Here is a 14,541-nt window from a genome sequence, read left to right as displayed (position 1 = left end):
TATGTAGATCCATGGTCAGGTCCACTCGGGTCTATCAGCTGTAGTTACATAGACCCAAGACCCGATGACAATCAAACAGGACKTGATTCAGACAGCGGGACAAGTTAGAATTCTGGACCTGGACCCGCTGGGGTCTCAGGCATTCTGGTTCAGGTAGACCTTTATGATGCAGAAACAAATTTTTAAACATCACCTTGTGTATTCTACTATTTTAACTCTCAACACTAAGTTTTGTATATATTTTTGGTGGCGGGACCCAAATTGGCCGCTTATATCGCTTATTCATAGGTCTGGCCCTGAGTATAAGTATGTACAGTAGCCCATGTAAACTGGCATTTATTTATTTTTGTAGGAATTTATTAATCTTATATTAACATTGGAGGCTTACGATTTTGTGGTTATAATTTAGCAAATTTAATTATACTTTTAAAGTTTTGTCCTTGACAAACGTTTGATAGCGTTTCTCCGGGAACTGTGAACTCCCACAGACTACTAACGTAACACCTACAGTTTTAGTTCACCTGCACACACCACAGAGAAGGCACGGTAACTTACTGGAAAATATATTTTGTCGCGCGAAATACTAATAGTAGAAACATCGGGGGCACATTTTTGACAGTATCAACCCCAAAATATCTGCGATGTCTTGGACGTACATGTTATCATATACATCTTTCTTCAGTGCATTTTTGTTCGTAGTCCGACCGCAAAGTAAGTGTTACAGCCAAGCCTATATGTTTCGGGGGAGGTAGTGATGTGAGCACAGGGTTTTATTGATAACTTGGACAATGTTTGTTAATCTTTTAATATGCCACAATTTTTTGAATAGACCTAATACTTTATTTTATTCTAACCACCCTTCACGTACATACAGGCTATCATGTTGAAAGAATGCTCTTAATTTAGTTTGTATTATATTTAAGTTATTGTACATAGGCTATCACTAATAAAGATCAAAGTGTTACAAGACCCAAATCAATGTTTGATGATCGTAAACAGAATACTTAACAATACTTTATAGCTTTATGTAGCCATACTGGTTAACATGTTTTATTAACAGATTGAATGATTCGATTTGGTCTTATCAATATCAATTGATAAGCTAAAATTGATAAATGCTGTTGATGTAGAATAGGTCATAGAATCGTTTTTAGGGCTGTTTTACTCCATAAATTATGCTTTTGGGCAACATTAAAAGCGGCACGAACAGGTGAAGGATGGTTACTTGAATATAAGTGTTTGTTTTTAGTTGGATGTGAAATGTGTCCTTATTCTAAACATGCCCTTGTAACCATTCAATATTTTTCGAACGGAAAAATTCCTCGTGGATGATAAATAATAGGATAGACTGGTTTTTCAGGAAAATGGACATGGTGCTTTCTCCTGCTCAGGGTGCTTACCCCCGCATGTTTTACTGTTCAACCTTAAGAGATGTTTGCAGTGCAAATGTTGTCTGTATACACCATGGCCTAGCTCCTCATTGAGCCACTACATACGTGTGGGATTTTCACTATCCAAAACAAGAAATTAGATTTGTATGCACTTTTACTGCAGCATCAGAGATCWGTACAGCTAGTTATGATATTAATAGTTACTGTAGTGAATACAATTATCCATATGAAAGTAATGACAATCTGAGAAAGCATAATTAGACCTTTCTACAGTAATTATCATTTGAGCATGTATTGTCCTCCCATTGTCTGAGACTAGGGACAGATTCAATAATTTTGTAACATGACAAGACTGGGAGGAAGAACAAGAGTCAAGTTTCTTATGCTCTCCCACAGATAGCATCCAAACCCTGGTAGATTGGTAGTGAGTGGTGTACATCTGTATAAATGTCTTGCATCAGGATCAGACAGCAAAATCAAGAGTATGTTTCTCAGAATGTAGAATCTAGTCCACTAGCTAGATAATGAGCAAGTAAACACCCCTTCCTCTTAAGGGCTGTTTATCATCTTCCATGGGAGGTTATTAGGGAAAGAGGCCATTAGATAAACTACTCACAAACTGATATCTTCTCCGGAAATGTTTCTGATGTTACTTCTAAGACAGCAGCGTGGCCCAGCTTTGAGAAAAAGAGTTTGATACAGAGCCATACTGTGAGGTTTCTTGTGGCTCTGGTTTAAAATGTACAGCATAAAAAGTAGTAAATAGTTTTTCTGTTCTGTTTGTGTAGTTGTGTCTCTGGATCATATTCCTGAGATTCTCCCCTATGAGGCGAGTGGCAGGGTAACCAGCACTACCATTGTGCTGGGCCAGCCTCTGTGCTACTTCAACACACTGACCCAGCTCAAATGCAGTCAAAGCACCTGTCAAGTATGGGCTGCCATCGCCTCTGGACCAGGTAGGTCTCAACTGGATGTGGCAAAGTATTTAAAGACATCGAGGGACGTATCTTAACTTTGATACAATTATTAATAATGATTCATACATCAGATTACAATTCCAGTGCAGCTAAATCAAAATCAAATCAGATACTAGATAGATGTACGATTGTCCAGCCCATTGATCATTTTGTCTTTTCTCGTGGCCCTTTTCCACATCAGGCATCAACAACTTTGACATTGACAAGCTGGTAGCAGTACAGATCGTCAGTGCCTCTCCATACCCTATTGCCTTCAGCAGCCAGACTAATAGAATGTACTTTGTAACCAAATTGGGTCGCCCTAAGGACTTCCCCTGTGGCCAGTTGCCTGGCATCAAGTACTTCAGAGTAGGTGCGGAGGGCAACTGCACCAACACCAACTGCAATGGGATCCTACCTCCGGGTTCCACTGTCAGGTATCATAATACCATAGCAATATACATCAAGGATGCTTTTGTCATTGTCAGTCTTGAAAGCAACTGACTTTTAACAGCTAGGAATGTCTAAATCCCAACTAATTGAAAAGTATAATTGATGGATTTGTTGTGGTCTTTTTAAGGTCAGTGCGGGTCACGTGTAAATGTGTATTTTCTTATTTTTCAGGGTGAAGTACATCCTCATTGATCCAGTGTCCAGAGGAGTGGTCTCAGAGTCTAAATGGTCATATCCCATTTCTCTAACATCAAGTAAGATAAAGCCACTAAAATAAACTATGAACATTATTATTACACAGATATAGCCTATAATCGGCACAAGATGTTTAACGGTCGTTCCACTCGGGGGAGCTAATAGCCCTGGCCTGAATTGAAAATGGTTTATTGTGTTCCCTCTTAAAGGCCAATTTTACTCAGAGGTTTAAAAAAAGAATAATCTCCATCTGTGCAGCGAGGTCCTGGTCCTCCATAGATGAGTGGATAGGGAAGCACTCTGGGGGAATGGTGGTCATCACAGTCATCTCTTCCTGTCTGCTGGCTGTCCTGCTACTGCTGCTGGGAGCTGTGCTGCTACTGGACGGGTGAGGCACACACGTACTTTACATTTTAGTCATTTAGCAGACGCTCTTATCGAGAGCGACTTAAAATTCATGCCATACAATACAATACCATATCCAGAGTTTACCCTGAGATGTTTTTCAGCAGCGGGGGCAAAGCTAGTCGGGGGATATTTGTTTTTGTAGAATGACTGTGAGAAGGTCACTTCTGGTGACTTTTTGCAAAGGACATTCTATTCCAAAATGCATGAAAATGTAATTATGTTGACACCATCTGAAATATAATTTACATCTTTAAAAGCATTATAACCTGTAGCCCAAGTGATGCAGCATATATGTTTTAAATAATTAGGCTGCAGCATAGGGTTGCCCATCTGCATTTACCTAATTGAAAACCCCCAAAGGACTCTGAATGCATCAAAAGCTTTTAAAATGTCTTTAATCGACACTGCTCACTCTGTTTGCTACAAATATACGTTTACACTTGTCACTCTGAACTTAAAAGCGTGTCTCGGCAGGTGTGTGTTGTGGGTTGTGTGTGTGTGTGTGTGTGGTGTGTGTGTTGTGTGTGTGGTGTGTGTGTTGTGGTGTGTGTGTGGTGTTGTGTGTGTGTGTGTGTGTGTGTGTGTGTGTGTGTGTGTGTGTGTGTGTGTGTGTGTGTGTGTGTGTGTGTGTGTGTGTGTGCATACAAAAATACATACATACATACAGTTGAAGTTGGAAGTTTACATACACTTGGGTTGGAGTCATTAACTTGTTTTTCAACCACTCCACAAATTTCTTGTTAACCAACTATAGTTTTGGCAAGTCGGTTAGGACATCTACTTTGTGCATGACACAAGTAATTCTTCCAACAATTGTTTACAGACAGATTATTTCACTTATAATTCACTGTATCACAATTCCAGTGGGTCAGAGGTTTACATACACTAAGTTCACTGTGCTTTTTAACAGCTTGGAAAATTCCAGAAAATGATGTCATGGCTTAGAAGCTTCTAATAGGCTAATTGACAATTTGAGTCAATGGGAGGTGTACCTGTGGATGTATTTCAAGGCCTACCTTCAAACTCAGTGCCTCTTTGCTTGACATCATGGGAAAATCAAAAGAAATCAGCCAAGACCTCCACAAGTCTGGTTCATCCTTGGGAGCAATTTCCAAACGCCTGAAGGTACCATGTTCATCTGTACAAACAATAGTACGCAAGTATAAACACCATGGGACCACGCAGGCGTCATACCACTCAGGAAGGAGATGCGTTCTGTCTCCTAGAGAGATGAAAGTACTTTGGTGCGAAAAGTGCAATAAATCCCAGAACAACAGCAAAGGACCTTGTGAAGATGCTGAGAGGAAACAGGTACAAAAGTATCTATATCCACAGTAAATTAGTCCTATATCGTCATAACCTGAAAGCCACTCAGCAAGGAAGAAGCCACTGCTCCAAAACTGCCATAAAAAAGCCAGACTATGGTTTGCAACTGCACATGGGGACAAAGATGGTACTTTTGGGGAAATGTCCTCTGGTCTGATGAAACAAAAATAGAACTGTTTGGCCATAATGACCATCGTTATGTTTGGAGGAAAACGGGGGAGGCTTGCAAGCCAAAGAACACCATCCCAACCGTGAAGCACGGGGGTGGCGCATCATGTTGTGGGGGTGCTTTGCTGCATGAAGGACTGGTGCACTTCACAAAATAGATGGCTTCATGAGGTAGGAAAATTATGTGGATATATTGAAGCAACATCTCAAGACATCAGTCAGGAAGTTAAAGCTTGGTCGCAAATGGGTCTTCCAAATGGGCAATGACCCCAAGCATACTTCCAAAGTTGTGGCAAAATGCTTAAGGACAACAGTCAAGGTATTGGAGTGGCCATCACAAGGCCCTGACCTCAATACCCATAGAAAATTTGTGGGCAGAACTGAAAAAGCGTGTGCAAGCAAGGAGGCCTACAAACCTAACTCAGTTACACCAGCTCTGTCAGGAGGAATGGGCCGAAATTCACCCAACTTATTGTGGGAAGCTTGTGGAAGGCTACCCGAAAAGTTTGACCCAAGTTAAACAATTTAAAGGCAATGCTACCAAATACTAATTGAGTGTATGTAAACTTCTGACCCACTGGGAATGTGATGAAAGAAATAAAAGCTGAAATGAATCATTCTCTCTACTATTATTCTGACATTTCACATTCTTAAAATAAAGTGGTGATCCTAACTGACCTAAAACACGGAATTTTTACTAGGATTAAATGTCAGGAATTGTGAAAAACTGAGTTGAAATATATTTGGCTAAGGTGTATGTAAACTTCAACTGTACATACATACATACATACATACATACATACATACATACATACATACATACAGTACCAGTCAAAAGTTTGCACACACCTGCTCATTCAAGGGTTTTTCTTTACTATTTTCTACATTGTAGAATAAAAGTGAAGACATCAAAACTATGAAATAACACATGGAATCATGTAGTAAGCAAAAAAGTGTTAAACAAATCAAAATACATTTTAGAGTCTTCAAAGTCTTCACCCTTTGCCTTGATGACAGCTTTGCACACTATTGTTATTGTATCAACCAGCTTCACGAGGAATGCTTTTCTGACAATCTTGAAGGAGTTCCCACATATGCTGAGCAATTGTTGGGTGCTTTTCCTTCACTCTGTGGTCCAAGTTATCCCAAACCATCTCAATTGGTTTCAGGTCAGGTGATTGTGGAAGACATCATCTGATGCTGCACTCCATCACTCTCCTTCTCGGTCACAGAGCCCTTACACAGCCTCGAGGTGTGTTTTGGGTCATTGTCCTGTTGAAAAACAAATGATAGTCCCACTAAGCGCAAACTAGATGGGATGGCATATCGCTGCAGAATGCTGTGGTAGCCATGCTGGTTAAGTGTGCTTGAATTCTAAATAAATCACTGACAGTGTCACCAGCAAAGCACCATCACACCTCCTCCTTCATGCTTCACATGTGGAGGTCATCCGTTCACCTATTCTGCGTCTCACAAAGACACGGCGGTTGGAACCAAAAATCTCAAATTTGGACTCATCAGACCGAAGGACAGATTTCCACTGGTCTAATGTCCATTGCTCGTGTCTCTTGGCACAAGCAAGTCTCTTCTTATTATTGGTGTCCTTTAGAAGGTCTGATTCAATCAGTCTCCTCTGAACAGTTGATGTTGAGATGTGTCTCTTACTTGAACTCTGTGATGCATTTATTTGGGCTGTAATTTCTGAGGCGGGTAACTCTAATGAACTTATCCTCTGCAGCGGAGGTAACTCTGTGTCTTCCTTTCCTGTGGCGGTCCTCATGAGAGCCAGTTTCATCATTGCGCTTGATGGTTTTTGCGACTGCACTTGAAGAAACTTTCAAAGTTCTTGAAATGTTCCGCATTGACTTACCTTCATGTCTTAAAGTAACGATGGACTGTCGTTTCTCTTTGCTTATTTTAGCTGTTCTTGCCATAATATGGACTTGGTCTTTTACCAAATAGGGCTATCTTCTGTATACTACCCCTACCTTGTCACAGCACAACTGATTGGCTCAAACGCAGTAAGGAGGAAATAAATTCCACAAATTAACGTTTAACAAGGCACACCTTTTAATTGAAATGCATTTCAGGTGACTACCTCATGAAGCTGGTTGAGCTGGTGCAAAGCTTTCATCAAGGCAAAGGGTGGAAACTTTGAAGAATCTTATATATATAAAATATATTTGATTTGTTTAACACTTTTTTGGTTACTACATGATTCCATATGTTATATTTCATAGTTTTGATGTCTTCACTATTATTATACAATGTAAAAAATAAAGAAAAACCCTGTAATGAGTAGGTGTGCCAAACTTTTGAATGGTAATGTATATATTTAAAATGATTCACATTTATTAGATTTTGGGGAGGGGCGTCAACATGCTAAATTAATATTGGGGATACACTGCTATACCATAGTAGCACATATCCTAGGAAATAGAATCTTCACCCTACCTTGCTCAACACAAAAATGACTTCAAGGCACTGGCAGCATTGGGGTTAGAAATGACAAAAATGTTCTACTGACCWGATAATGTGGTTGCATATAAACATGTGAGCCTTACGAGAAACGTTGTGTTTCCTGCCTTTCCCTTAACACAGTTTGGGATCATTCCGTGGAGGCCATGACATCACCACTGGACCTGGGATACTGGGACAATACTCATACTAACTTCCTCCACTCTCAGCCCAGTACAGCACTCCTCAAGACATTTCTGTGACCATTGATGTGGACACTTCACTGTGCATCTAGCAGAGACCTAGGATGGAAAGATGCATATGGTTAAACCTTATGTTAATGTTCTGATGTAATTTCTACATGAACATTGCCTTGCAAAAGTATTCAGACCCCTTGGATTCCTTCACATAATTTTTGTGTTACAAAGTGGGATTAAAATAGATGTAATTGTCATTTTTTTGTCAACAATCTACACAAAATACTCTAAAGTCCAAGTCGAAGAAAAATGCAAGCATTTCTTAATCAAATGTAGATAGACGTTGCATCAGTATTCACCTCCCTGAGTCCATACACATTAGAAACACCTTTGACAGCGATAACAGCTGTGAGTCTTCTTGGGTAAGTCTCTAAGAGCTTTGCACACCTGGAATGTGCAATATTTGCATATTATTATTTTCAAAATTGTTCAAGCTCTTTCAGAATAATGGTTAAACAGCAATTTTCTTTCCATAGTATTTCAAGCAGATTTAAGTCAAAACTGTAACTTGGCCACTTAGGAACATTCACTGACTTCTTAGTAAGCAACTCCAGTGTAGATTTGGCTTTGTGTTGTAGTTTATTGTCCTGCTGAAAGGTGAAATCCTCTCACAGTGTCTGGTGTAAAGCAAACTGAAGTAGGTTTTGCTCTAGGATTTTACCTGTGCTTAGCTCCATCCCGTTTCATTTTATCCTGAGAAACTCCCCAATATTTGCCGATGCAACCACCACCATGCTAGAAAATAAGGAGGCTGTTACTCAGTGATGTGTTGCATTTAGAGCAGAAAGTGTATTCCTTTACCAGGTTATTTTTTTTTRTCAAAATTACTTTAATGCTTTGTTGTATACAATATGCATGTTTTGGAATTTTTTGTATATTTGTGTTCTTTTCACGCTGTCATTTACGTCATTATTGTGGAGTCACTACAATGTTGTTGATCCATCCTCAGTTCTCTCCCATCAGAGCCATTGAACTCTGTGGCTGTTTTAAAATCACCAATGGGCTCATTGTAACATCCCTGAGCAATTTCATTCCTGTCCTACAGTTCAGTTCAGAAGGACTGTATCTTAGAGGTGTCTGGGTGGTTTAATATATAATGCACATAATGAATAACTAGACCATGCTTAAAGAGATATTCAATGTCTGATTAGTCATTGTTACCCATCTACCACTGCTCTTTTCACTGCTCTTTTGTATGATGCTTTCGAAAATCTCTCTGGTCTTTAATAGTTTAATCTGTGCTTAATCTGTAGTTTAATCTGTGCTTGAAATTCAATACTTGACCGAGGGACCTTACAGATGTTCTATGTATGGGGGACAGAGGAAGGGTTAGTCATTTAAAAKTCATGTCAACCCCGTATTATTTCACACAGTGAGTCCAGGTAACTTTTTATGTAATTTGTTAAGCCAAATATTACTCCTGATCTAATTTAGGCTTGTCTAAACAAAGGGTTGAATACTAATGCAAAAACTATATTTTTGTTATTTAATTAAAACAAATAATAATCTTCCACTTTGACATTAAGGAATATTTTGTGTATATTATTGACCGAAAATGACGATTCATTTTAATCCCACTTTGTAACACTATAAAATGTGAAGAGATCCATGGGGTTTGAATACTTTTGCAAYGTACTTTTGTAATGCAAACTGCTACAATACTTAATCGAATGTCTATGGGAACCATAATTAATCAAGCCTTTCTCTCTCCCTATCTATCTGACATCACAATCTTAAACCTTTCTTGGACTGCAACAGATTATTTAAAAGATGTTTGTATATGTCTAAATGTTTGAATCTATTTGTAGTACATATCTATTTTTGTTATATATATACTGAACAAAAATATAAATGCAATATGCAACAATTTCACTGAGTTAGTTCATTTAAGGAAATCAGTAAACTGAAAAATTAATTAGGCCCTCATTTATGAATTTCACATGACTAGGCAGGGGTGCAGGGAAAAGGCCCCACCCCCTTAGGAGCCAGGCACTGCCAATCAGAGTGAGTTTTTCCGTACAAAAGGGCTTCATTACAGACATAAATAAATACATTCAATTCTCTGGCAACAGTTCTGGTGAACATTTCTGCAGTCAGAATGGCAATTGCATGCTCCCTCAACTTGAGACATCTGTGGCATTGTGTTGTGTGACACAACTGCATATTTTAGAGTTACGTTTTATTGTCCCCAGCACAAGATGCACCTGTGTAATGATCATGCTATTTAATCAGCTTTTTGACATGTGTCGTGGTAATTTCCTGTATTACTAAATGAGGAGAGTTTACAAACCACACACAAGTCAGAGTTATATTTCATCTTTAATTATATGAGCTTCACCATAACCCTTTGACTCTCAGATCAATTCAGTGTCTATAAATGAATTCTCTGAGAGTCCTTACAAAAGAATACTTAGTATCTTTTATAGCCAAGATACACCCCTCTCAACTCACATGATGAACCACAGATCTTAGGAACTTCACAAAGGGCCTTTTACTTGAGAGAGGAGTATCCCATAGCCAGATAGCATTAGCTATAAATTATCGTTCAGTTTGGTCTCTTAGACGAGGTTCTACTTCTCGTTCTTGGTACTTCATAGTACCAAAACATTACCTCATCCAATGGCATATATCAATTGTCAATTCTAGATACTCCCATCTCAAATACACCCCCTCCTGGACAAGCTCACGGAGGGGAGTGAGCCTCTAGGTCATATACTAGGTCAAGAGAAGGGCAACATCAGAGGGGACATACAATAGTTACAGACACATTCACATATGAAGACAATGTTCAAACCTGACTTCTCCCTTTCTGATATTCTGCATATTACCAGACATGTAAAAGACAAGCCTGACCTCTCCCCTCTCTGGGTCCCAAGTGACTTTTCCCTAGAGAAGAAAGGAAAATGCAACTGCCAAAAGAAGACATTCTAATGACAAGTATAAAATAAATAAAACATCTTATTTATCTATGTTACCTAACTAATTCTGATTCAGCTACGACACATGCCACACCTGGCAGGTGGATGAATTATCTTGGCAAAGGAGAAATGCTCACTAACATGGATGTAAACACATTTGTGCACAAAGTTTGAGAGAAATTACCTTTTTGTGCATATGGAACATTTCTGGGGACTTTTATTTCAGTTCATGAAACATGGGAACAAAAACTTAAGATGTGATGGGTTAAATCCAATACAACACAGAGTGAAACCTGTATTTTCAAGTATTGTGGTGGCAGCATCATGTTATGGGTATGCTTGCCACCGGCAGGGACTGGGGAGTTTTCTGAATATCTAACCCTGGGATAGAGCGGGACAATTACACACATTTTTCTGCCAAAAACAGACCAGAATGGCTTTCCAAGTTGTGTTGCTTAGTGCTCCAGTCTCAGTCCTGACTTTGCTTGAAAATCACAGACAATGTTTGAATATTGCTGTCCATCAATGATTCCTAACCAAATTTAGCCTACTGAGCTTGAGCAATGTTGACAAAACCAATCCATATACAGTATTTTTTACCCTAAAAGTTGTGCAAAGTTGTTAGAATCTTATTCAAAATGATTCACAGCTGTAATAACATTCACAGCTGTAATGGCTGCCTGAGGTGCTTCCACCATCACAAAGTATTAATTATTGGGTGTGAGAACATACACAATCAAGACATCATAGTTAAAAAWAAWAAWAATAATAATTGGAAAATGCTCTATAATTTTATTTCACTTTGAAAATGTCAAGTAGGCTGTGTAGATCGGTAGCAAAAGCTTTACCCGTTTTAGATTTAWATCCCGTTTTAGATTTAAATTAAGGCAGCAAAATGTGACTGCAAAGGATGTAGACTTTCACTAGCGACTGTATATTTTGTTACACTCCAGCACGATAGGCGGTGATAGAGGTACCTGTTGCGTTGAACTCAAGGGAAAAACTGAGAAAGAGGAAACGAAGGAAGTACACACGAGGAATCCTCAACGTTACCTCCTCGCGTGCTCTCTCATCCAGTGATGCCAATTTAGCAATTTTGTTGCTAGATTTAGAAACTTTTCAGACTACCCTGGCAACTTTTTTTTCAAACAGCACCTAGCAACAAATTGTACAGACAGAAGTACAGAAAAGAGTGTGAGTCTGTACCTGAATTTAAAGGGTGGCTGAAGCCAGTAATTGGGGATGCTTGTTGGGCATACTGCAAATCAGATATGCTTGCAAAAATGTATGACATCAAAAAAACATTGTTTTTACAGCAAAGCATATAAATAAATCAAAACTACAACCCCACAACGCATTCTACATTACCACAGTTGGTTAAGAAAGTGGATAAGAGCAGAAGCTACTATGCCAATGGCCATTGTGGAGCATTGTTCGCTGCTAGCATGCGACCATTTAGGTATGGCTTGCAAAGCTGCCTTTTCAGATTCTGTGACAGCAACAAACTTCCAAATGCACTGCACCAAGTGCACAGAAATGATTAGGGGAGTACTGGCTCCTTATTTTCTCAAAAGAGTAACATCAGATGTGGGGAATGAGAAGTTCAGTCTCCTTTTGGATGAGTCCACTGATGTCAGTGTCTCGAAATACCTGGGTGTGGTGATTCGGTATTTCAGTGCTAAAAAAGGAACCGTTGTGTCCACATTTCTCGGGCTGGTTGAATTGGAGGGGGGCGATGCCAGATCAATAGCAAAGGCAGTAGTTGAGTTTCTTGAGAAGTGTAACCTTAAAAAAGAGAATCTTCAGGGTATTGGCACTGATAATGCGTCTGTGATGACTGAGGTGCACAACGGGGTGCACAAAAAGGAAGAATGTGCATTGCCCAATTTGGTACTCATCCGCTGTGTGTGCCATTCTTTACAATTGGCTGTCAGTTCAGCATCCAAAGAAACCATCCCTAGGAGTGTTGAGTACTTAATCAAGGAAACCTACAACTGGTTTTCGATTTCCCCAAAACGGTGCGAGGCGTACAAAGCAGTGTACGCCACCATTAATTGTGGCCAGAAACCCCTGCAGATCACCAAAGTGTGTGCCACACGTTGGCTATTGATTGAGCTTGCGGTAACTCGTATATTGAGCCAGTGGGAAGAACTGAAACTCCACTTTGAATTGACCAAGGCCAGTGAGCGTTGCTACATGGCGGATGTGCTCCACTCAATGTACATGGACAAGACCAACTATGTCTACCTGACATTTTTTAAATTAATCCTGTCCGATGTACAAGTTGCAGTGAAGTCATTTGAGGGAGAGCAAACAGATCCTGTCAAGCTTTTGGACAATCTGGTACACCTCTTAACATCAATTTGCAGCAGAGTAGTCAACCCTATGACAAAAATTGATGTCCTGAAGGATGCCATTGATGGACATCTCAGTCCATCACCATACCTTGGGTACCTTTTCGAGAGCACACTGTACCAACTCAGTCTTGCGCCAGAGGACAAAAAGGTCATTCGGAGACAGTGCATCAACTACATTGTTGCTTTAAGCAAGGAGCTGCAAGCAAGGCTCCCAGACAACCTTGAAGCCTTGCGAAACATGGCCTTGTTCAGTGTTAAGGAAACGCTAAAGCACAATAAAGGCACCACTGAAATTATTAAAGTAGCTGACCTAATGGGGTACCAGCACCAAACAATTGATAAAATTGTTTCCCAATGGAGAAACATCCATCTGTTTAGGTGGGACTCAACTGAAAATAAAGTCGAGTTTTGGAGTGAAGTCAATGACTACACAGACTCTTCCGGGTCAAATCCATTTGAAGAACTGTGCAAAGCTACACTCGCTGCCCTCTCCTTGCCACACTCAAATGCGGAGGTGAACGGCTGCTCAGACAAATAAGTGTGGTCAAGTCAAAGTTAAGAAATAGAATGTCACTGCACACTCTCAACTCCATACTCCTGATGCGGTATGGACTGAAGCTGGCTGGGGATACCTGTTACCAGCATAAACTACCAAGTGAAGTTCTGCAACAGTTTGGCACCACAGCAGCATACAGCTTTAAGGCCACTCCYTCCTCTACTGCTGGTTCCAGCTCCGTGACAATGCAGTTGGACAGTGAAGATGAAGAGGATTTCCTTGCCYATCTATGATTCATCATATTTACAGTACGTATGCAAGGTGTGGACTTTCTGGAACTGGCAGAGACACACAGCTGATGGTGGCAGTGTGCACTGCAGTGTGTGCGAGAACAGTGGCAATATCTGGAGGAAACCATTGAGCAGCTAGCCAGCCAAGCAGCACAGCAACATGGAGAGAGCTGGAGAGAGATGCCTAGCGCACACATCATTATTTGAGTTAAGTTGCTTGTTCAATAAGATAGCATATATACCTTGTACCTATAATTGTTGATCAGTTAGGTAGCATGTTAACTAACTACCAATACACTGCTTAAAACTATATTTGTTCAGAATGTGTAGGTTTACTAGTTAAAAAGAAAATAGATCAAATGTAATTGTTCAATAATGTGTAATTGTTCAATAATTCAATGTGTTGTGTTTAAAAATAAAAATATGTGATCATATAAAATGTGTTGTGTTTATATTACTTTTACAAATAAAAATATATGATAATAAACAAACACATCTAAACTAACAAATGTCAAATCATGTTTTTCGCCGAGATGGCCAGTCAATTTGAGTATTTCTTTTTTATTTATTTATTTAATTTTATTATTATTATATATTTTTTTGTATTTGTATTTTTGTATTTTTTATTTTATCAACAACAAATCAATACATAAAGTACATGAGGGAACAGAAGTATATATAGATTATATACAATGGACAATCGAGCTAGGGGGTACAATATCACATTACAATTACACAAAGACCTTAAGGGACATACATATACTTACAATTCTAACAGCTTTTTTGTTAGTAGAGCATTTAACTGTCTTAAAATACAGTTCAATTTCTTTTTGTAGGGTAAGAAAATTTGTTTTTTTGTTTGTAAATGT

General features: G+C 39.3%; 1 protein-coding gene across 1 annotated transcript; it reads left to right on the top strand.

Annotated features, from left to right (window-relative positions):
• Positions 1 to 501: 501 nt before the first annotated feature.
• Positions 502 to 9,680, top strand: LOC111950761 (uroplakin-3b). Its single transcript, XM_023968630.2, has 6 exons — positions 502 to 711; positions 2,180 to 2,347; positions 2,550 to 2,784; positions 2,972 to 3,054; positions 3,254 to 3,383; positions 7,499 to 9,680. The coding sequence occupies exons 1-6, from the start codon at positions 642 to 644 to the stop codon at positions 7,566 to 7,568; spliced, it is 756 nt and encodes a 251-aa protein (XP_023824398.1). The 5' UTR covers positions 502 to 641; the 3' UTR covers positions 7,569 to 9,680.
• Positions 9,681 to 14,541: the final 4,861 nt, after the last annotated feature.

This window comes from Salvelinus sp. IW2-2015, linkage group LG23 (assembly GCF_002910315.2).
Source record: "Salvelinus sp. IW2-2015 linkage group LG23, ASM291031v2, whole genome shotgun sequence".
Classification (NCBI taxonomy): Eukaryota; Metazoa; Chordata; class Actinopteri; order Salmoniformes; family Salmonidae; genus Salvelinus; species Salvelinus sp. IW2-2015.
Note: the sequence above shows the minus strand (reverse complement) of the source record. Positions and strands in the feature narration are given on the sequence as shown.

Bases quoted from the DNA above. Each gene is read 5' to 3' on its own strand.
- LOC111950761 (XM_023968630.2), top strand. From the start codon at position 642: ATGTCTTGGACGTACATGTTATCATATACATCTTTCTTCAGTGCATTT. The intron at 2,348-2,549 runs GTAGGTCTCAAC...TTTCCACATCAG, and splicing joins TGCCATCGCCTCTGGACCAG to GCATCAACAACTTTGACATT. The intron at 3,384-7,498 runs GTGAGGCACACA...CCCTTAACACAG, and splicing joins GCTGTGCTGCTACTGGACGG to TTTGGGATCATTCCGTGGAG.